Genomic DNA, 24024 nt, shown 5'->3' with positions numbered 1-24024 from the left:
GAGGGCGTCCCCGGGGCAGAACTGGCCAACCAGGAGTTGCTGCTCTGAGCTGCCCGCCCCTCTGCCCCTCCCCACCCAGCAGACAGGCCTGAGTCTGGGCCGGGTGCCCCAATGCCAAGATGCCTTCTGATCTCGGAGGAAGACAGGATGGGAGTCAGCTCACGAGACGGGCACATCCCCCCTGGGCCCTGAGTCCCCCTCCTGTCATGACACTCAGAGTCCCCCTCCTCGCCCGCTCCCAACCTCCCAGATCAGTTCACGAGCTCAAAGGAGCAGAGCGGAAGAAAGGCTGTGGGGACGGTGGACGCTAAACAGAGCTCCCAGCAGCGCAGGGAGACTTCTTTACCCAGCGACAGAGACAAAGTGACTTCCAAACACATGATGGGGAAAGGAGGTTTCTTTAATAAGAAAATTGTAAAAATAGACTTTTTAAAAACAAGAATTGTGAACAGATTTCTTTAACAAGAAAATTGCAAAATCAAATTTTTTTAAAAAGAAGAGAATTATAAAAAGGAGATTTCCTTAAGAAAATTGTGAAAACTCGTTTTTAAAAACAAAAAACCACGGTATTTGTAAAAAGGAGGTTTTTCAAACAAGTGAACTGGGAGAAGGCGATTTCTCTGAGCAGAGAAGTAGGCAGGGGACCCCCGGCAGGTGGTCATAAAGTGGGGAAAGGAGGGTGCCGGCCTGGCCCCACTCTGAGCCCTTGGCCCTCCCCGGGTGGCAGGGGGTAGGAGACTGGGCCATCTTCACACACCTCCAAGGTATGCCCGGAGGTGCGGCCGGCCGACCGTGGGGCCCTGCGCGTGTGGGCAGCGGGTGGGGCCCCGGGATGCGAGCAGTTCAGCAGGCTGAGGTCTCTGGAGAAGCACAGCTCGATCTGCCCAAGGGTCTGCACGTCCTCGTCCTGCGGGGGGAGGCCACCAGGCGGGCCGGATGAGTGCAGGCACCAGAGCTACCCACCGGGGAGGACATGCCGCCCACGGGAGCACAGGCAGCCCTGGTGCTGCTGCAGCCTGAGTGCTGGGTGCTCACGGCAAGGCAGGCACTTCACACCCACCAACTGTGCCCACAGGAGGGGTTGCCTGCCCCTGCCCCTCCCCCAGGACCCCCAGGACCTGCCAGGCAGCGTGGCTCTGTCTGCGGCGCTGCCACAGCCCACCCCCACCCGACAGCAGACTCCCTGTGTGGGAGCCGGTTGGTGAATGGAACAGCGAGTCAGAATGGGGCGATGGTGAGGCACGCACTGGTCATCACCTGGCCCGGTGTGAACCCAGCTGGCTCTGCCTGCATGACCTGGCCTTCAGTCCTCCAAGGGCCACCTGGGAAACCCCATGGAGTGGGGCACGTGCCGGCACACACTCATGTGCTCACAAGCACACTTATGAACACACATATTCAAACACGCACATGCAGACACACGCTCACACAGGTTCACACGCACTCATGCATGTGCATGTTCACACAGGCACAGGCATCCACACATACACTCATGCGCACACATGCTCTCACACACACTGTTGACATGCACACGCCTACACACTCATGCACACATATGGTCACATGTACACGTGCACATACTGATTCACACACATGCATGCTCACATACATGTTCATGCTCACAAGCACTCATGAACACATGTTCACACACACATGCACACACACATGCATGCTTTCATATACTTGTGCTCACACACTCACTTGCCCACCCATGCTCATAAGCACTCATGAACATACACGTTCACAGATGCAGACACACACAATACATGCACACACATGCATGCTCACACAATTTGCTCACCGATGCTCACAGCACTCATGAACACACGTTCACACCCATGCACACATGCACGCACACTCACCCATGTTCACAAACACTCATGCACACACACGCTCATACACAGATGCAGACACTCACACTCACAGGCTCACATCTCCAGGAGGTCCATGGTGAGCACAGGGCTGAGCTTCTCCCCAGGAGGCAGGCAGGACGCAGACATGCACACACACATGTGTACACCTTACCTGTGATGGTGGCAGACACTGGACCTTCGGCATCACCCCGTACACACTGGCGAGGGCATCTTTGATGTCTGCAACCTGAAGTGACGCGGGCCCATGAGAAAGGTTCCCTGCTGCCCCCCCCACGAGGCCGCAGCACCATGCTCCTGTGCGGTGCAGCTCTGGGGAGTGTGCCAGCTGCCAGAGCCAAGGGCACCAGTCGGGAGACCACACCTGGCTCCCGAGACGAGGACTCAGGCTGTTAGGGGTGCACAGGCAGCTGTCCCGCCTCCCTAACAACTCGGTCCCTCCCCCAGCCCACCACCACACCACCCCCCCACAGTGACCCCTCTGCTCTCCCAGTGAAGTCAGACCCTGCAGTACCCCTCACGATGCGCCCCCACCCGCACGCCACACCCACAGGTGGCACGGCCGCAGGGGCACCTGCAGCACAGCAGACACAATGGCCAGCAGCTTGAGGGCAGCACAGTGGCTGGTGCTGGACGTGGAGCACGGTCAGGGGCCGACAGCAGGAAGGAAGCAGAGGGCGAGACCCACCTGGTAGTAGTTGGTGGACGGCTTGATCCCCAGCTTCTGGAACACGCTGAAGTGGAAAGGGGGACAGAAATTAGCTGCCTGACCGGGTCGCTCTGCCTTTCAAATACCCGTTTCTGAGCAGCGCTGAGTTCTAGCTTATCCCATATACAGCACTCGCTCCGGCTGAAATACAGGGCCTTCAGAGAGGGAGGGAAACCCGTTTGGTTGTTCCATTTCCTGTGAACTTCTGGAAGCCCCTCAACTTTTCTGCTGGAGTCTCCAGGCTTCCACCTGCCCCACAGATGCCGGGCAGGCCAGTTCCCACGGTCGCCTAAGCCAGTTCCTTATGACCAACCGTCACCCCATCTGTCCGTCTATCACCTGGGCTTCTGTGGGCAGGCACAGGACAGCTTCCTGTAGCAGAGCATCCTCAGGGGCTCCCCATGGGCGCTGCCCTAGCTGTAGTTGGCAGAAAAGCGGGAGCTGCTCCTGGCCCTCCTGGAGCTGCAAAGCTGAGCAGCAGACTTGCTCCTGTTTGTTCCCCTCAGGACTTAGATGGCGGAAGCTGGCTACATTTTGGAGGGTCAGGAAAATAAGTTTCCAAGTATCTTGTACTTTCCACAAAGTTGCTTCCTTTCGTTTACAGATGAGGGATGCGTTTAATGCTCAGTTACACTGGGGGGGGGCATGTCGCACCCACTGGCCATGGAAGGCCCACAGATCCTTGCCAACAGCTAGTGCCACTGCCACGTCAAAGGGAAGAGGTTCCAGCCACCGTTGTAGGGATGAGTTAACTAAATGATGTTTGGCCCACGACAGCAAGCTCGCTTTTAAACCGATACTTTTGTATGGCCTGAGAGTGATGTTACAAATATCCCAATGGCCAGAGCCAGGAAAAGCCCCCCCCCCCCCCCCCACACTTTCTGGCTTAAAGAAGGGGTTAAACAGGTGTCGATGGGAGCGTAGCAGGACAGCACCGAGACAGCCACCCTTGTCTTCTGAATCCCAGCAGCTGTACCAACGCCGTCTCTCCACTCACCTCACACACACTTGCTCTCACCCCCAGCTACACCCACACGCAAGCAGGCTTGTGTCACCTGCACATTGACGGTTGTTCACGAGCCTTCGCCCCTCCTGACGCTGGGTTCTCCTTCAGAGAGTCCGGCTTCTCGGATGACTTGGTGAGGGGGACAACCCTGATGCACACCTTTCCTGATTGCCACCCTGCATATCCCCTGTTCTGTTCCCACAACCGCCTCGTGGGCCCACATACAGGTTCTTCTGCATGAGCACAAGGAAGTGTTCTGGAATTCGCATCTTGCACGATGCCATCCATGGTTTGCCAAGAGTCACAGTCCAGTGCCTTTGATGCCCCACACCTGATCCCATCAACACCTCATGGTCACACAGGCTGGTGTGCTTCTTCCATGTAGGCTTTGTTACTTCTCAGCTACATGACTGCTTGCTTATCTTCAAACCTTTAAGACCTCAGACATTCTATCTTCTGATAGTCGGGCACCATCAGCTTTCTTCACATTTGCTTATGCACCTGCTTTGTCTTCAGTGATCGTGTCGGGAAGGTGAGGCTCATGGAATGCTGGGTTATTAGAACCAAGTGTTCTTGCCTTGAGGGAGTACTTGAGTAGAGGCCCAATGTCCATCTGCTACCTTAATACTAAACCTATAAATATATGCACCTAGATCTATTTCCCCATCATCATTATAAATATATTTACATATGTACATGCATGTATTTAGACCTCTATAAATGCCCTTTGCCTCCTAGTCCTTTCCTCTATCTCCTTTTACTTCCTCTCGTCCCACCGTCACGCTCAGCCTTCATTCTGGTGGGCCACATGTTACTTGTACACGACAGCTTGTTTAAGCTGGTATGACCCTGGTTCCCACAGCCTTGTACCTGTCTTTTGCCTTCTGCACCCCCAGATCATGTGCCCGTGTGACTTCCTGCAATGGGGAGCACTGGCTAATGCTTCGGGCACCGTGACTGCATATCCCGCTGACCTGCCTCTGGGGCATCCTGTGCACAGCGGTCTGTCCTCGGATCCTTCAGGATGACAACTCCAGGTGTCAGTCTCCTTTCCACTTCACAAATGCCGAGTGGGCTTAACCTTTGTCTTCCTAAACCCAGTTCTTTGCCTGTTTCCTTAAGATATGGGGTTCACTGTTCTCACATGCACGGGTTGACATGTATCAGCGGTCAGTGGGTGACCGCGCACCCAAGGGTCTCGGGGACACCCTTGCCTGAAGTTGCACTGGGGTGTTTTCCTACCAGACGGGCTGTGCAATGAGACCCTGCTGGGGAACCTGACCCCGTCCACCCGACAGCCCTGCCCCTGCCCCTTCCGCCCTGTAACAGATGCACAACCTTCTCAGACGTGCACGTGTGTGTGTGTGTCTACAGAAAGAGATTTACATCAAGGAGCAGCCCACACAGTGGGAGAAGTAGGTACAGCCATTCCAGTTCAAGCTTGGGGGTCAGATGTCGGCTGGAGGCCTCTCCTGATGCCTGCAGCTGCCGGACAGGAAGGAGGAAGACCACAGGCTGGTGGTGCTGGGCTGGATGAATCTAACATCTGCAGCCTCGGAAACCCGAGGGGATGGGGCAGTCCTACCCTGCCTGAGAGGGCCTCTGTGAGTGGGATGGCAGCAGGTGAGTTTGCGGGGGCCGGGGACAGTGGTGGCGGGCGGGAGGGACATGGACGGTGGCCCTACCTGTTGAGGCCTAGCTGCTTGTAGAGATCCAGGCTCTTCCCAAAGTACTTCCTCTCCGAGTCCAGGGTGTCCAGCTGGGCAGCGCAGGTCCCGTGCTTGTCCCACTCGTGTTTCCTGTGGACGTGGACACAGGCGTGGGCCCTGGTGGGAAGGTGACCCAAGGCCCAGCAGAGATCCTCCCCAGAACTCACCGTCCCACGAGATGGTTGCACCAGCTAACAAACACCAGTTGCCTCACCACAGAGCGGCAGGCCTGGCCTGGGTTCATGTTTGACCACTGTGCCCATGTGGGCAATGATGCAATAAGCATCCACCTGCCCCTTGTGGGGGAAAAAAGGTTCCCTCCGCCAGCTTTCTACTTCCGTAAAGCAACCGCCGCAGAAGCCCACCTGGGCAGGCTCCTCTCTTCCCTGGGGTCGCTACGAGGCAGAACTAACTCAATGGCCGTGAGTTTGGGCGTTTTGGGAAGGGTGGAATGCCATCCCTGTGAGGTGGCGAGGTGGGGCTTCGCCGGCTCAGGGACAGGCCTGGCTTTGGAGGATCCCTGTGCTCCGAGCGCTCGGCACTTCCCATTAGTGCCCTGCGCTACCTCACAGGCGGCCTGGCTTGACAGAGCGTGTCGAGGCCCTCTTCGCCTCCCTGCAGGAGACAGGAACTGGCTCAGTGCTGTCCCTGCTCCCCCCCCCCCACCCGCCTCCATGTCCAGCAGTGACTGACCGCACCTGGGCGCCCTGCCCAAGTACCCACAGACCAACAGCGATTTGTACTTGAGAGAGAAAGATCGCCGTGGACAGCCGTCTTGGCACTGCCGTGCCACCCCAGCTGAAGGCTCTTAAACGTTGGCCCATGAATTTCCCTCACGGCGCTGCAAGGTAAAACCCTCCCTCTGAGGTGAGAAACGGGGAAACTGAGGCTCAGAGGGACTTGCGCGCACTGTCTGCCCTCTGGCCCGTCACCCTGTGTGGCCTCTCACGATATGTCCCTGCTTGACAGCGAACCGTCTGATTCTGAGGCTGGCCACTTTGACGAGGCCCCACACGGACTGTGGTTGCCACAGTACACATGTGTGACGGATGTAACTACTGAATATGCATGTCTCATGGCTACCTACAGATATCCCACGATCGCAAAGATGCTCTCGCTCCCGCTTTCTTCTTTCACGTCCACGTGGGCCACCAGGAGGGGCTGAGGTGAGTGTGCTACCTAAAATGTGTTTGACCCTTTACTTTACTCTCCTAGCTTTCCTGTTGTCTATGACTTTACGATGATCTTTATATTCATCACTGTGCAATCACGCCTATGACCCGCTTGTTTGCTAGAGGCTGGTTTCCTGGCAGAACTCGACCCAGGCAGACCTGCCCTCTCACCAGGATCAATACTCATCGATTGCCGACACCACATGCTGACCTCCACAGTGGCTGCGGTGGTCCAGGCACTTCACCACACTCGACTGACCCCAAGTTTTACACAATCCACCCTCGGTGACAGTGACGGTGACGTGATCCGCTGTGTCCACAGTAACCTCAGAGCCGTCACTCTTGGGGCCACTTCTCCCTTTCTGCCCCTCTCTCCTTGGTGGGCACATCCACCAAGCAGTTTCTGGAAGGCAGACTGCCCAGAGCATGTGCTGAGCATCATCCACAGCGCTGGTCTCTGGCCACCATGTGGCTCTGAGCTTTCGCAGAACTCCTGCCCTCATATGCCCAGGGTCCCAGACTGGCACAGGCAGCTAAGGGCCCCGCTGCTACCCTCCAGCCACCCACCGCCCCCTGCAGCTGGTGACCCCTGTGGACAGAGGGACAGCCGACAGCAGCCTTGGGCTATTTGTGGGCAAGAAGTGGAAGTGGCCTATGCACACTGGGCGTGGTGGTCAAAATAATTTCCTAGAACTTTCCGAAGGGAAAAGTTCTTGCGCCCTGGGAAATATGGCTGCAGGGAGCTTCTACAATGCAAGGCTCAGTTACACAGTGGCCTGGAGATGGACGCCCTGGGCCCGCACCAGGGCAAGGGTGGGCGTCCCTTCCTGCGTGGAAAGCCCCTGCATGCGAAGCAGCTGACTCAGTAGCCAGACACCCAGGATGCAGATGGCCAGCAGCCCTGGCCGTCCCACCCAGCTGCTTTTGCTGACCAGAGGAGAATGACTTCATGCCATTGGGTCTTGAAAAAAGTACATTAGAAAACCCCACCCAGTTACCGCCAGAGGCCCCGGGTGCCAGTCTGTGGCACACTGTTGACCTCTTTGCATGTGAGCGTGCGTGAGAGTGAGGATGTGGACGTGGGCCAGTTAGCAAGAACCAGCGAAGACTTTACCCAGGGAGAAGCTGCTGCTTCATGACCTGGCAACACTGGGGCCAGTCCTCAGTGAAGGTGCCTCCACCTCTCTCCCCCTGCCTCCCCTCCAGGGGACTCGGGACCCATCCCCTGCCCGAGAGTCTCTGCTGGGTGGCAAGGTGGAGCTGGGCTTGGAGTCTTGGGGTGGCCCCTGAGAGGGACACTTACCAGAACTGGCTGCCGTTTGGGGACGGGTGAAGGACATCAGGCCAGTACATCTTCATTTCCGGCATGAGGTCCTAGGTGGAGGGGACAAAGCATGGGTGAACAAGCCCACCTAGGGGCCACTTAACTCACACCCCGAACGCTGCCTTGGTGGGCTCCGCTGATTAGACCTGCCCGAGCAAAGGGCCACTCTGCACATTAGGCCAGCCACTCAAACCCACCCACCGCTCTGTAGGGGAAAGATGAGGTTTTCTACGCCCGTGAAGATGTACAGCCTTGGAAACCCATGGAGGCTATTCTACCCTGTCCTATCTGGTCGTTACGAGTTAGAATAAACTGGCTGGCAGGGGGTTTAGGTTGGAGTTTTTGTCTTCAGGCATGACCACCGAGAAGTCTGAGCCCCTATAAAGGCCCTGAATCTGGAAACTGTGTCCCCTTCCCCCAGAGACAAACTGCTCTGGGCGGGACAGTCAGGCCCATCGCAATGCAGACCCAACCCACCGAGGACCCTGGACCAGAAGCCCACTGCATGGTTTCCCTGATGGTAGCAGACTGCCTTGTCTCTCTCTACCATGGATTCGAACCGCTAACCTCTCGTTTAGCAGCCAAACACTGCACCTCTACTTCAAGGCCCCTTATGCAGATGGGGAAGCCTCCAACCATATCCACTTCCATAGAGTGGATTCTGGCTCACAGGGACCCCGTAGGAAAGAGTGGAGCTGCCCATAGGGTCCAAGGGTCACCCTTACAACAGCCACAGGCTCCTCCCCCACTCCCCCACTGGGAGCGGGGTGGGTTCCAGCCAATTGAGCGCTGAAGCAACCACTCCTGGTGAACAACTAGGAGCCCTGGCAAAGCAGTGCGTCAAGTGTTGGGCTGCCAACTGCCAGGCTGATGGTTCAAATCCACCGACTGCGCTGAGGGAGAAAGATGAGGCTGTCTGCTCCCCCGATGACAGTCTCGGAAATCAAACCGACTGCCATCGAGCGGATCCTCACTCCGAGCAGCTAGTTAGCCTCGCCCTTCTCCCCCGGAGCGGCAGATGGGTTTGGCACCCTTCCTGTGGTTGGCAGGCAAGCTCTAAACCTCAACGTGTGTAGCAGGTACCCCAAGTCTGGACTGCACTTCCCCCATCAGACGCTGCAGACTGACCATGAAGAAGCCCAGTGTGAGGGTGTTCTCAGTCACAGCTCCCAGAGACCCTGAACCTGTGGCCTCCTGGACTGTGGTCTTAGAGGACCTTCCAAGAAAGACAGGGCCAAGGGGCTCAGTCCAGTGTGGGAGGGCTTCCCACTGGGAGGACACACATTCCTGCAGGGATCCTATGCGCAGCAAATCTAGGTGCCACCACACAGGCTCCAGGAAGCTCTGACTCGGGAGACCCCATTGTGCTGACCTGGCTCGGGGTGCCTGACACGTCCCTAGTTACTCACACGGGACAAGAAGCCTGTGTGTGTGAGAGACAGACAGAGAGATGGTCTGACATCCCATGTATGGTAGGCGAATTCCTGATCTATTGGGAAAGAGACCACTTCTGCTGTAGCTCCAGTCATTGGAGCCAAAGCGTCTGCCCTGGGATGTGTTGGAATTCCTCACCCCTATTTAGGAATGGCATTGTTTTCATGAGTCCACCTCAGGTCTGTCTGTCTATGGGGTGTCATGGACCGGTCACCCAACACCAAGCAGGTGGGAGAGCACCTTGTGTAAACAAAGTGGCCTTTGTTCTCGTTTGTCCCGGACCCAGGAGGAAACCCAGGAGGAGCTTAGACCAGAGCCCGAGGCTAATGGATAGGTATAAGTCAGGAGGGCCCCCGCCCCCCACTGCACTGGGGATTCACCCTGTCTTGGCCATGGGAGAGGGGTGATAATAGCTCTGATCCCGGAGGCTCCCGAAAAGCTTCCTGGTTGGTGACCTGCAGGTAGAGGGGAGTGTCCACACCCTGTGTGTGTCTGTTTGCGTCCCTCTAGGTGGAAATCTAGTGCAGCTGCACGTCCTGGTGCTTTCGGACATTAGGCGATCCCTTGGGGGGATAGTACAATGCCAGTGAGATTTTGGGGGTGGGCTGCGGCTGGGAAGTGACCCTCTGAGGAGCAAGCGCTGCCTGGCTCTGAGGGGTCAGGTGGGAAGAAGAGAACACAGGGTGGGCATCTGTGATGCCGCGAAGAGGCCTGTACCTCCAGGCTGGGGTGCGGGATGGGGAGGACCTGGGGTCAAGTGCCCTGGCAGGAAGTTAGTAGGAGGTGGGACCTGCTGAAGGTGCCTTGAGTAGATCAGACCCAGGATCAGGGGGCTGCAGTGTGAAGACCACCCAGGAGGCCAGGCCCCACTGCCTTCCCCCTCCCTGCTTCTAGCCTCCTGGGCTTCGAGAGCTGGAGTTCCGTTTCCTCAAAGCCTGCCCCACAACCCCACAACCCCCCTGCCCATGGCTTCTGCTATCGCAGAATTAGGGAACTCAGAGCCAAGTCATTTCCGTCTCTCCCAAGGTTCCCACTTAGAAACCCACCCAGCTTCCCATAGGGAAAAGCGAGCATGCTGACTGACCCCACAGTTGCCCAGAGGTGCCCGCTCCCACCAGGCTCTCAGGCTTGGCCAGGGGCTGGAGAGGACAGGACCAGAGCCCACTCTGCACACATGCGGGGTGCACCTCCAGGAGCCCCTGTGGGGCTGGCTTGGGCCCCGGCCCATTTTTTCTTCTTAACAAATCAGTTCTTCAACAGTGAGGAGCTCCCGGAGCAGTAGCAGGGAGGCCCAAGGTACACTGGCCTCTGGAGGGGAACCTGGGGAGGACACAGTCCTGCTGCCCGTACCTTAATCTCTTCTAAATTAAAGTTCCAGGACCGGTTACACTCTTCTCCTTTGTCAGGCCTGGGAACGAAGAGGAGCAGAGAAGTCAGCCTGGGCAGCAGAAACATTGCCACGTCTCCAGCCCCGCTCCCGCTGACCGCGGCAACCCAAGTGTGTTCCGAGGAACGGGGCTCTCAGGGCCTCCACGGCTTGTGTTTCTGAGGTGGACCGCCTGGGTCCGTGGGGGACTTGCGTTCCCACCCTTCCAGTTAGTGAAGACAAGAAGGGCTGGCCTGGCCCAGGGGCTGCCTAGAGCACCCCCACATGTGCACATGTGAAGGGCAGGAGATCCACAGCACGTGTACATGCCACACACATGCACCTATGACACACGTATGTGACAAAGCCCATTGCCAGAGACCCACCGCCCAGGGGGGCTTCCGAGCAGTGGTCCTTAGGGATGCAGACTCCATAGCACACTCTGCCACTGAGCGGCGGGTGGGTTTGAACCAGTGACCTTTCGGTTAACAGCCAAGCACTTAAACGAAGGCACCCCCAGGCCTCTACATAGACCATAGGTTTGCACGTTGTGTTGCCTCCAAATGAAGAAACTGGGTACAATGCAGGGATCCCCAAAGAGACCTGTGAGACAAAGACTCGAGTGGAACCAGATCAACAGAAGGAACGGGCTCACGATTAGGAGTCAGAGACAAACAATGCTCGCCGAGCCAGTCAACGGCTGCCCAGGCCGACTGCGCCCGCAAACCCTGGCTTCGGCTGGAGCCGCTCACCACAGTCCATGGATGGTCCAGTAGTCCGGGGGGTTGCTGCAGTTGTTCCCACCTTCCTGGGGACAGACATAAGGTAGTGATTGGCTTGGGGCTTGTCAGGAAGGGGACCCAGAGCCACTCTGCAGTGGGGTCCGCCAAGGCCCCCAGTCTTCACTGGGCTGACAGGCCTGGCCCAGGTGTGACGGGGCAGTGGGAGCACACACCAGTCTCTGAGTTGGCTGACCTACAGCAGCACCTGTGTGCGAACTGCGCCAGGTGCCAGGTACATCCTCTGGGATCCTACTGCGTAAGCAGAGCACCAGGCCTCTCTCCCAAGGTTCCTCGGGTCGGGTGCCCACCCACCTGAGTCAGCCAGCAGCCCCAGGAACAAACCACCCGTCAAAGGCAGTAAAGGTGTCTGAGGATGGGTGGAGCCTGGAAACATGGGGGTGGGAGGCAAAGCAAGCTGCCCAGACTGGACACTCAGATCACTGACACCCCTTCCCAGTCACCTCACTCCCCACCCCACCCCCACTGGGCGCTGTTACCCAACAAGGACGCTACACACTCAGGACTCAGCCCTGCACCAAACCCCTCCCAACAGGTGGTCTCTGCTCCCCCTGAGGGCAGAGCCAGGGTCAGCCCAGGGCCTCAGTGAAGGGGCAGGCTTGGGTCCTCTGGTTGGAGCTAACAACCCAGGCACAAACCCCATCTCCCCGGGATGCACACTGACCGAATCCTCTCCCTGGGGCTCAGTCGGTCCTCGAGACACCTGCTAAGGCAGACACAGCACTAGGGGCTGCTGTCATGGGTTCTGAAGGATGCTGCCTGCCACCCATGTCCTGCTCAGGGCTGGCCTTGGGGCAGGGGGCATAGCCCCCAGGTACCACACGATCAGAGGGCAGCTGGGGCACAGCCCCTATGGTCTTGGGGTCAGAAGGGGGCAAGCAGATGGGGCTCACCTGGCACACAGTGGGGGGCCAGTGATGCACCATGATCAGCTTCTTCCAGTCATGGCTGCCCCTGGGGGAGGAGAGCAAATATCCTGCTACACCCTGTCCACCCCAACTCCGCGAGGCCCTACAGAGTGGAGGGCCCACACCGAGCTTCAGAGGCTGGGGTGGTCTTCACGGGCACCCACTGCCTCACTTTGCTCCCACGGAGCAGCTGCTGGGTTTGCACTGCCCGCCTACGTTAGCAGCTATATTTTATATCGACTCAACCCTGGGTGAATGCAACCTGATGAGCCTCTTAGGGGCTCACCAAGCGGGGTGGGAACCCAACTCACTGCCAGAGTTAATTCTGACTCCTAGTGACCTGGGACAGCGAGAGCTTCTCTTCCTCTCTCTGCCCCAGCCCTTCCTGCTTGAGAGCACTGCGCCTGCCGCTAGGGGCGGCCCCACGGGGGCTGCAGGATGCTGAGAGCGGCCGGTGCCCTGGCGTGCTCTCCCTGACCTTGGGGTCACATGACTGGGCCCCGTGGCCTGGGATTACCTGGGATTAAATGGCTTTTTCTGCCACACATTTCTGCATCATCAGCCTGCAGCTGCGTGGGGCTGAAGAGGGCCCGGCTAGCCTCGGACCCATGGACTGGAGCTGGACTGGGCTGGGCTACTTGCTTGATGTGATATTACTTCTTGAAATAAGGCCTGTCCTTACTTACACAAGATCACTGGTTCTGTTCTCTAGACAACCCAGCCCCACACACCGTCCCACAAGCAGCCACTGTCCCACCTACCCACAACCAAATCCATAGCCACTGAGTGGTTCCGACTCTCGGGAATCTGGGGGGCAGAGAAGACCTGCTCATGCAGTGGGGAGGCTGTTTATCTTTTGGGAGTCGGGGCTTTCTCCCGCAGAGCAGCTGGTGGGCTCATGGATACCACCCTGCCTCTGGTCTCCACAAGCCCCGGGTGACTCCTGCCTCCATCCCACACACCCCATCAAAAACCCTAACCAAAGTAGCCCCGAGTCTTCTGAGTGACAGGCAGCCCCACAGGCAGGCCCAGCGAGGCACTCCCACACGCTCCCACACTTCTCTGACAGCAGACTCACGTCTTCAGGATGCTGCTGGCGGTGCACAGGCCGTACAGGGCCAGGCTGCACAACAGGGCACCGAGAAGGGCTCTGCGCTCCATGGAGGTGAAATCTGAGGAGGGAAACGTCACAAGTCATTCCCAGTGCCAGCCTTCAGTGGACACACACAGTACCAGGAGCCCCCACCACGAGTTTTCTCGAAACTCAGGTGCCTGCGCAGGTTTTTCTGCTCCAGGTGAAATGACTCTTGAGTGCCGTTTTCCCGATTGAGGGGCAGCAGAGAGGCCAGGGTCCCCGGAGGGAGCCACTATCTCACAGGCACCCGGAAGGGTGAGTCTGAACCAAGCCTGCTTGCCAGCCCCATCTGCCTGTCCTGAAATCTGAAACAGAATCCGACCACCGGATGTTCAGGCCCCAGGAGGCCGGTGCCTGAGGGTAAACTCAGCGCAGGGTCCCAGAGAGGCCTGGGGCCAGGGGCAGTGGCCAGCTGCCCTGAGAGCAGGATTCTGCACACACAGGCATTCCACCCCACCTGCCCTTCTGGGTGTCCCTCCAGGGGACCCCGTGTGCACCCCACTCCCGAGTGCTCCTAAGGAGGAGTGCTGCCCTCTTCTCCCGAGTGTCCCTCGAGGGTGGGGGGGACCCCGTGCACACCGCGCCCCTGAGTATCCCTCAGAGAGACCGTGTGACTCCCTGCTCTTCACTGTTGCCCCAGGAGACCCCGGGTCCTCCTCTCTTGAATGTCCCTCTGGAGGACCTTCTGCGACACCCACCCCCGATTCCTGAGAGTCCCTCTGTGGGACTCCTGAGGCCCCACCGCCCACAGGGGGTTCCGACCTGTAGTAAACGGGCGGAGTTGCAGGCAGACTTCTGCGGCTGTACCCCTCCCGCCGCCCCGGAACCCGCATTCCCGCCTCGGCTCCCACGTACCAGAAACCCCAAGTTCCCGACCGTCCTGCTGCTGACCCCAATGCCCAGAGTCAGCGCGCTTCCGCTTACCGATGGCCGACTTGCGCAGGCGCCGCCCAGGACACGCCCTCTCTCCGCCCCGCCGGGCCTTGGGCCGCGCCCCCTCCCTGGGGCGCAGGAGAACACGCCCTGTGGCCACACCCCGACTCGTGGCCACGCCCTCTCCTCGAGGCCCCGCCCCCGTCCCGGGCCGGCGCTGGTTTCTTTTCGAGGAGGTGTAGTGTGTTGGAGGCCTCTCTGCTGCCAGCAAGCAAGGTTGTGCCATCTGCATATCACAGTCGTTAAGGATTCTTCCTCAAATCCTGCTGCCAGCTTATTGTCCACGAAGTCCGGTTCTTGGATTACTAACTCTGCATGCAACCTGAGTAGATAGAGTGAAAAGATACCGCCCTGCTGAACACTTGTCCTGATTAAAACTATGCGCCACGCCCTCGTTCTCTGAAGAGCGCTTTTTGGTCTCCGTACAGGTTCAGCATGAGAATAATGTGACGTTTTGAAATTCCCCTTCTTCGAAATGTTATCCGTAATATGTTGTGACCCAGACAAATGCCTGCACAGTCAATAAAACACAGGCGAACCTCTTTCTGGTATTCTCTGCTTTCAGCCAACATCCATCAGACGTCAGCAAGGATCTCCTTGTTCCATGTCCTCTTCTGAATCCGTCTGAACCTCTGGCAGCTCCCTGTCATACTGCCAGACCATTTCTTAATTATCTTTAGCAAAGCTATATTGGCATGTGGAATTAACGATGCAGTTTAATCAGTTTCTTTTCATTTTATTGGGTCACCTTTCTTTGGAATGGGTATTAATATGAATCTCTTTGAGTCAGTTAACCAGGTTGTTGTCTTCCAAATTTCGTGATGAGCGAGTGTGGTGTCTTGCATTCAATCAGTCTGTTGAAGCATCTCAATTCTGGATTCTTGTTTATCACCAGTGCCTTGAATGCACTGTGTACTTTTTCCTTCAATACCATTGGTCCTTGATCCTATGCTGCCTCCTCAAATAGTTGAACCTCAATCATTCTTTTTGGTTCGGTGACTATATATTCTTTCTATGTTCTTTGATGCTTCCTGGGCCATGCGATATTTTGCCCATAGAATTCTTCAATATACAGCTCAAAGCTGGATTGGTTTTTCTTCAGGCTTTCAGCTTGAGGTAGTTTGGTTTTCTAACTCCAGGTCTTTGCACATTTCATGACAGCACTTAACTTGTCTTCTGCAGCCTTTCGGAATCTTCTGTTCCCCTCTAACGTATTTCTTCCATTCGCTTTAGATGCTTTTTGCTGGAAAGCAAGTTTCAGAGCCTGTTCTGAAGTCCATTTTGGTGGCTGTTTTTCTCTTTCCTGTGTTTTGAATGCCTTTTTTTTTTCCTGCATGGTGGCCTGGATGTCACCCCACAGCTGGCCTGTGAGTGCAATCTATTTTTTTAACTATTAAAAGATCATTTTATTGAGTTACAACGCTTATGACAATCCATGCATCAATTGTATCAAGCACATTTGTACATATGTTGCCACCATTCTTTTCTAGACATTTACTGTCTATTGAGCCCTTGGTATCAGCTCAACAGAAACTATGGGGGAAGGGAGACAGTGGTCAGTGTAAGATGTGAAAATCTATAATGATTTATAATTTATCAAGGGGTTACGAGGGTGGGGGCGGGACAAAAGAGGAGCTGAAGTCTATTCTTGTGCTGGTCTCGACATACAGGTGGCACAAGCTCAGCACCGTGGTGCTGTTCTCATGCCAAAGCTTGAAATTGAACTTGCGGCTGAGCAATCAGCGGTCTGTTCCACAGGTGGCCCAGGCCTGGTTCTGACTGATGGAATTGAGCTTCTCCGCTGTTACTTTCTAATGCAGTGGATTCGATCCCTCTGTCGCCTTTCCTGCAAGATCCATGTGTATAGTCACCGTGTGTATAGTTCTCATGTGCATAGTTACCGTGTGTATAGTTAGCATGTGTATAGTTACCGTGTGTACAGTTATCATGTGTATAGTTACCGTGTGTACAGTTATCATGTGCATAGTTACCGTGTGTACAGTTATCATGTGCATAGTCACCGTGTGTACAGTTATCATGTGCATAGTTACCGTGTGTACAGTTATCATGTGCATAGTCACCGTGTGTACAGTTATCATGTGCATAGTTACCGTGTGTACAGTTATCATGTGCATAGTCACCATGTGTACAGTTATCATGTGCATAGTTACCGTGTGTACAGTTATCATGTGCATAGTCACCGTGTGTACAGTTATCATGTGCATAGTTACCGTGTGTATAGTTATCATGTGCATAGTCACCGTGTGTATAGTTATCATGTGCATAGTTACCATGTGTATAGTTATCATGTGCATAGTCACCGTGTGTATAGTTATCATGTGTATAGTCACCGTGTGTACAGTTATCATATGCATAGTTACCGTGTGTAAAGTTATCATGTGCATAGTTACCGTGTGTACAGTTATCATGTGTATAGTTACCGTGTGTACAGTTATCATGTGCATAGTCACCGTGTGTATAGTTATCATGTGCATAGTTACCGTGTGTATAGTTATCATGTGCATAGTTACCGTGTGTACAGTTATCATGTGTATAGTCACCGTGTGTACAGTTATCATGTGTATAGTCACCGTGTGTACAGTTATCATGTGTATAGTCACCGTGTGTATAGTTATCATGTGCATAGTCACCGTGTGTATAGTTAGCATGTGTATAGTTACCGTGTGTATAGTTATCATGTGTATAGTTACCGTGTGTATAGTTATCATGTGCATAGTTACCGTGTGTACAGTTATCATGTGCATAGTCACCGTGTGTACAGTTATCATGTGTATAGTCACCGTGTGTATAGTTATCATGTGTATAGCCACCGTGTGTATAGTTATCATGTGCATAGTCACCGTGTGTATAGTTATCATGTGTATAGTCGTGTGTATAGTTACCGTGTGTACAGTTATCATGTGTATAGTTACCGTGTGTATAGTTATCATGTGTATAGCCACCGTGTGTATAGTTATCATGTGTATAGTTACCGTGTGTATAGTTATCAATCATGTGTATAGTTACTGTGGCTGTTGGGGGAAAACAGGTGTCTGCAGTGAAGGTTGGTTGTGTGAAATTCCATCGTGTGATCTCTGGCATTGTTTCATCTCTCAGCAGGGCCACATTTTCCATCTATTGGTCCTGCCTCACTGATCCAATCATCCGTAATTATCATGTATTTCAGTAACCATCATCTTGATTGCATGTTGGATCAATCACAGCCTGTCCAGACTGCAGAAGTTTGGAGGATTCTTCCATTGCTTCATTTGGGGCATGACTGCTGGGTGGATACATTTGAATAGTAATTGTTCATAACTGACCTTCCGTGCAGGTGGATGGGTATTCTCGGATCACCAGCAGCATTGTTTCAGGGCGGACCCTGAAATGTTCTTTTTTTTGATGGACCTGGTGTCTTTCCTCTTCATTGAGACATTTCTGGCATAGTAGACCATAGATAGGATGATCCTTCTAGCTATACCCATCCCAGGTCATTCCTGACGCAGATATCGATCTCTGGGTCGTCCATCTCGTTTGTGTTTGTGATGGCTTCCACTTTTCCTAGACTCATGCTTGCTACAGTTCACATCCTGATGAATGGGCGCTTGCGTTGTGCCACATCAGTCAATGAAGATTCTACTCCATCCACATGACTGAGGTAGTGTGTTAGTCCGGGCAGACTAGAGAAACAAACACAGGGAGACTCATTTGTGTGAGAGAGGACTTTTGTATTAATTACATGATCTGTTGTCAATCTGAGACTTAAGAGTGAAGGGGTGAAGTTTAGCCTGTCAACAAGGTCGCAGCTTGATGACCTCATTTGGAGGTGCTAAGGAGATCAATAGCTCGTTGGAGGAGGACACGTGCTCACTCCTGCAAGACATTCCTGACAAGGAGCCTGATGAAGCTACACGGATGCAGCCAGAGCCTGGAAGCTGGAGAAGCCACGTGGAGACCCGTGCCAGCACTGGGACGCTTCCACTGCCACTAAATCTATAAGACTTTCCACCTACTTCCCTGTGATCTTCCTGCATTTGGCGTCATTGCATGTGTGGCCTAGGTCTAAAGAGGAATTTATAGATTGGTATCAGACATATGGGCTAATAATGGACTTGTGGACTTAGTCTGTCTGGACTTGGAAGTTCTGCTGATGCCTGTCTCCCATGGGTGACCCTGCTGGTACTTGAAATAGTGGCAGTGTAGCTTCTGGCATCATGCCAACATGCGAGCCACCACGAGTGGTGACATTGCACCATTTTAAACTTGATGGTCCCAAGGTAGAGCAGCTCCATGTCTGGCATTCTGGAACGTGTCCCAGGACAGAGCAGCCTGGCCGACCCATTGTCTGTGTGTGGCAAGCACGGAATTTGTGCTTCTGTCCCAATGTCTGATGCCCATCTTTTAGAGACCTTCACCCAAACATCAGCCCTAAAGTACACGCTGAGCTCACGAGCCTCCGAATGAAAAACCACAAGGCACCTTCCCTGCTCCCACGACGTCCATTTGTCCATGAGGGGCACCACTTCTTCTCTGTCTACCTGCAGGAGGGAAGGATCACACAGCCTGCCTGGACCCCTGGAGCTCTGATATGAATGTACAATGTTCTTGCTGGATGGATTGCTCACAGCTGGCGATGGATGCAGTGATCAGAGACTGCTCAGGCGCACACACCTTAGATGCACACCTGTGGAAGGTCATTATGGGAGGGGCGCTGGATCTGGGAAGGGGGTGAGGAGAGGAGAGTGTGTGTGCCTGGGTGCAGGAGGAAGTCCCACACAGCGGCTTAAGCCAACTGCTCTCAAGTGGACTTGGATTCACCTCAAGTGGGGACCTCAAGTGGTGACCTTGTCAGGGCAGGACTGGGCTGCTCCACAGGGTTTCCCACAGTGGATTTTGCGGCCGTAGATACCAGGCACCTGTGGGTGAACTTGAATTCCATCTCAGAGTATGCCATTCTGCATTCATTTTATGATTGCCCACGGCATGCCTGCCTTCAAAGCACCCAGAGAGACCTGTGAAGGGCTGGCAGGTCAGAGCCTGCCCTGGAGGTGTTTCCCACTCCTTTGAGGACAATCCAATTAAGAGCCAGCCTATGTCCACATGCCTGCCATCAAGTCATCAAGGCTGCCCTGACCCCATGAGAACCAGAGGTAGGACAATCCATCAGAGCCCTTTGCTCCAAATCTCTGGAGGTGAGGGAAGGGCTGTGCTTTCCACCTGCTCGCTCACCTATCTGCCCCCTCCTACCTGGACCTTCACCCTCTGCATGCCTCCTCACATGCTCAGGAAGCACAGCACACAGGTCACCAGGGGAGCCTCACTGTTGAAAGGAAGTTTGCTCTTCTGGACTCTATCGCCGGTGGTAGGCTCAGCTCTCAGTCTGAAGCCCAACAGAAATCAAACCCAAGCAAACCCGGTTGTCACCAAGTCCACCCGTGACTCACAGCAACCCCATGGCACAGAGAAGGGCAGTCCCAAAGCATTACTTCGACCGTCACTTGTCCGTCACTGTGTGGCGCCCTGCTGGCTGGTGCGTGCCTGTGAAGCTAGGCCACCATCAGCTTCTATCCCAGCAGGGCCAGCGTGGTGGATAGGCTTCTGCTGAGCTTTCAGACTCAGACAGACTAGGAAGGAGGCCTGAGTCAACTTCTGAGAGAAGTGGTCCCTGAAGACTGTGGGATCCAGTCCCACATCCAGATGGCTACTAAGGGAAGGTTGTGTGATTGAAGGGAAGAAATTAAGAGACAGACAAAAGTTTTGGGGTGCTCACCTCCGCCACGGCATTGGGCACCAGCTCTGAGCGGAAAGAGAAAATGTATCCTTACATGGACTAATCTGGTCTCGGGCATGCGAGCCACAGAAAGTACTTAGGGAACAGACAGGGGCTGTATTAGAGGCCCACATGTAACAGGAGGGGGCGAGCCGGCGCATACATACGTGCAGTAGGAGGGAGGGGCACTAGATGCATACCTAAAGAGGAAGGCACACAGGAAACAAGATGGGTGGGCCATAGGGTTCCGCTGGCAGCCTACCTGTAGGGCTGGCTTGACCTTGGGTGTCCCTGAGCTCTTGTCCAGGGGAATAATCTAGGTTCCTCATCAGAAGGGAGGGGCATACTTGGAGTTAGATGGTCTGCCTGCTTTTGATGCCAGATAACCTTTAGGCAGAAAGCCTTCCAGCAGTTTACCTTCAATTCAACTTGAAGGTGGATAGTAGCCGCCCTGTGTTGCACATGGCACCTTAACATTGGCATTATTGGGGGGACATCCAACCTAAGAGCGTGAAGGTCTCCCTCCAGGGGAGCGCTGGCTCCCCAGCCTCCTTCACGTATGGTGTAGAGAATTTGTCCACATGCACTCCCAGTTCTGTTTCCCATGGGAAACATGCACAGCAGAGGAGCATTGCTTGATGAGGACCCCTCCAGTTGGACGGGACCCCTGTGAGGCGACGCGGGACCAGCCAGCGTTTCCTTCTCTCATACATGGGTTTGAACCGCCCGCCCATGGTGGAGTGTCCAAGGAGCCAGGTAAGCACGAATCTACTTGCGCTTCATACGAATCCAAAGTAAAATGCTCCGTGTTTTGTCTTCCGCGGTGGGCGTTCAGGAAGAAGCTTGATTCTGCAGGAAGTTGCCGAGACTGGGAACATGACAGCTGCCAGCTGGACCTGAAATCGAGAGGAAAATGTGAAACTGTTCGCTACTGGTGAGTGAGTAAGCACAAGTCAGCCCATGCTTTCTGGCTTACCGTGCTCTCTGACACTGGATCCTCCCTTCCTTCCGGTTAGCAGTGGAGCACTTAACAACCGTGCTACCAGGCTTCCCTCTTGAGTCAGAAATGGGTCTGGTCACGTCACCTCAGGGTCTTCCCTGATCTGTGCAGGTGTGTGTGTGTGTATGTGTGATGATATGAGTGTGTGTATGAGTGTGTGCAAGTATGAGAGTGTGCGTGTGCTCATGTGTGTGTCTGAGAGCTGTGTGAAGTGAGAATGTGTGTGTGTATGAATGTGTGCAAGTGTGCGTGTGAGCGTGTGTGTGTCTGAGAGCTCTGTGAAGTGAGAATGTGTGCGTGCAGGAGAGCATATGGGTATGCATGGGGGGTGAGTGTGTCTGAGAGTCTGTGAGTGTGTGAAGGTGGATGTGTCGAAAGGTGTGTGTGGATGAAGGATCTGTGTTACAATGCACATGGGTGTGAGTGAGTCCATGAGAATGTGAGTGTGTGTGGGTGTAAGCTTGAGCATGTAGGTCCATGTGTGAGAAACTGTGCGTGAGTGCATATCCTTGGGAGTTTGTACCTGTGTGCACGTGCAAATGTCTATGAGTGTGAGTGTGTGTGCACGCACGCATGAGGTGTGGAAAAATGTGTGTGAGCGTATTCACGAGCAGGTGTGAGAGTGGGCGTGAGGGTACATGCAGTGCATATGAGAATGTAGGGGTGTGTCTGAGGCACCAGTTGGGGACTACACGGCCTGCACAAGTGCTACAGGGCCTCTAGCTGGCTTCTTGAAGCAGCCCTGCCCCCTCCTACCTGCGGCTGTGTCCACAGGTCAGCTTCTCTTGATGAGCAGACGCCAGGCGAGCAGGTCGGAGGGATGGGGACGCAGCCTGCTCTCTAGCAGGGGTCCTCGGGGGTCCGGGGACTGCGGGAGGGTCCTGGAGGGAGGAGGCTAGCATCACCAAGGTAGGCCCAAGGGCACTTGGTTCCCATGGCCATGAGCGCATGGCTGTTCAGCGGGTACTGTGTGGGGCTGGGCATGGGGCCCAGGGCATCTGAGAGGAGGAACATGGCAGGGTCCCCACCTGGGCCACCATCCAGGGTCCCAGGGCTCAGCTGCAACTAGACATCACCACCATCCTTTCCAGGGGGGCCTGTGTTTGCAGCAGATGCCCCTCCCCTGAGAGCTGGGGAAGCACGACCCCGTCTGGGTGCTCCCCATGCCCTTGCTCTTCTCTCCCCACTCACATTTCTGGCAGGGAGAGAAGAACCCACTTGGGGGAGCCCTTAAATATCCCACCTCTGGCTCTGAAAGCCTGGGCCAGGAGGGAGCCTAGCAGCGCCCTGGCCTTCCCATGGATGATGTCCCTTTAACAGGTGGAACCACAGAGAAGTGACCCTCCGGTGTTGAAGGTGTGAATGTCGGGGCCCAGAGGCCTTCATGCTCTTGCTACACTGCCTGGAGCGTTTCTGATGGCTGTCACCAAAAGGTCATTTACTCCGGAAGAGGCACAAAAGGTCACACACACACACACACTCACTCCCACGTGGAGATGAGAAAAGGCTGTTTCCTTGAGCTGTTTTATAAAACTCTCATAAATAATCAAAAGCGAGAGGAATGCACAGACCTGACTGTTTTAACCACAGCACCAAGCTCTCCACTGCAGGAGTACCTCTGCCTTCTGACTGCAAACCCTGTGTGGTACGCACTGAGGACCGCAGGTCCAGCCCCCGCCCCCTTGGGCCGAGACTGAGTTCCCACTCACCATGACTGGCCTTCTAGGACAGAGTAGAGCCACCCCCAGGGCCAGCAAGGCTGTGCACCTTTGTGGAGGCTGATGTCAGTCACATCTTCCTCCCTCAGCTCGGCTGGTGGGCTTGAACCTCCAGCCATCTGGTTGGCTGCTGAGCGCTTCATCAGTGTGCCACCAGGTCTCCCACCTCGGTCGTTCATGTACGTGGAGGCCCTGTAAACACTCGCTGGCTGATTAAAGTGACCGCTGGGTGTCCCTCTGACTCCTGGCGACACTCCCCGGTCACAGTGCACAGAACTGTGGAACTCGGGGTTCTTAATGGCTGGTTTTCAGAAGTGGGTCACCAGGCCTTTCTTCCTAGTCCCCCTCAGTCTAGGAGGACGCCTCCTGAGCATCCCAGCAGCACACGACCTGCACAGACTGAGCGGGGTGGCTGATGCTTACTCACTGCTGACTCGCAGAGACTCTATCACCGCAGGAGGAGCCCTGGCAGTGCAGTGGCTATGTGTTGGGCTGCCATCCTCAGGGTTGGCAGTTTGAAACCACCTCCTTGGGATAAAGACTGGCCTTTCTACTCCCGTAGAGAGTTTCAGTCTCAGAAACCCACTGGGGGGTGGGGTGAGGGGGTTGCTATGAGTCAGCATTGACCGGATGCTGTGAGTTCGGTTTGGTTTGGTTCACTCTTTGTGGGAGTAGAGAGCCTGGTTTGTCTCCCACCGTGTGGCACATTGGGTAGGGATTGATCCCAGGTCTCCTGCATGGGGCACCTCTTCCTCTCAGAACATACCGGAAAGGTCCTGAGATTGACAGGCAGTCATGTCACGCTCCTGAAGTTGCCTTGATGGTCTCTGTTCTGTGCCCAGAATGTGCATGCTTGCCAGGCTGCCCGGTCCTTCTGGAGACAAGCTTGGGGTACTGGGCCATGCCCCTCATCTCTCCATTCATTCGCCCGCCGTCCAGGAAACAGGAAGTACCCACAGGACTCCAAAGCCCCAATCAGCTGAAAGATCCTGGGATTCCTCATGGAACCACAACAGAACTTTGACAAGTTTCCAGGAATCTTGAGGCAATCCTTGGGTTGCACGTATGTCCACGGGCCCTGTCTGTGGTTGATGCCAGGTGCCGTGTAGCTGGTGCGACGCATGGTGACCGTTTGGACCACAGACAGAACACTGCCCGGTCCCGTGGGG

The 24024-nt window shown here is 55.1% G+C and overlaps 1 protein-coding gene across 1 annotated transcript; it reads right to left on the bottom strand.

The window, feature by feature from the left end:
- Positions 1-382: 382 nt before the first annotated feature.
- On the bottom strand, positions 383-14593 carry RNASET2 (ribonuclease T2). Its single transcript, XM_075554209.1, has 10 exons — positions 14290-14593; positions 13378-13471; positions 12285-12345; positions 11344-11399; positions 10576-10633; positions 7771-7841; positions 5272-5385; positions 2560-2605; positions 2026-2100; positions 383-907 (listed from the first exon to the last, which is right to left on the bottom strand). Exons 1-10 carry the CDS (start codon positions 14591-14593, stop codon positions 659-661), a joined length of 1128 nt encoding a protein of 375 aa, XP_075410324.1. The 3' UTR covers positions 383-658.
- Between the last annotated feature and the right edge of the window lie 9431 nt (positions 14594-24024).

Source organism: Tenrec ecaudatus, chromosome 7, assembly GCF_050624435.1.
Source record: "Tenrec ecaudatus isolate mTenEca1 chromosome 7, mTenEca1.hap1, whole genome shotgun sequence".
NCBI classification, from domain to species: Eukaryota; Metazoa; Chordata; class Mammalia; order Afrosoricida; family Tenrecidae; genus Tenrec; species Tenrec ecaudatus.
The sequence above is the reverse complement of the archived record's forward strand: the minus strand, read 5'-3'. Positions and strand labels throughout refer to the sequence as shown.

Bases quoted from the DNA above. Each gene is read 5' to 3' on its own strand.
- RNASET2 (XM_075554209.1), bottom strand. From the start codon at position 14,593: ATGGCACAACCTTGCTTGCTGGCAGCAGAGAGGCCTCCAACACACTAC. The intron at 10,634-11,343 runs GTGAGCGGCTCC...CTTCGTTCCCAG, and splicing joins TGGACCATCCATGGACTGTG to GCCTGACAAAGGAGAAGAGT. The intron at 2,606-5,271 runs GTAGGGCCACCG...TTTCCACTTCAG, and splicing joins AAGCAGCTAGGCCTCAACAG to CGTGTTCCAGAAGCTGGGGA.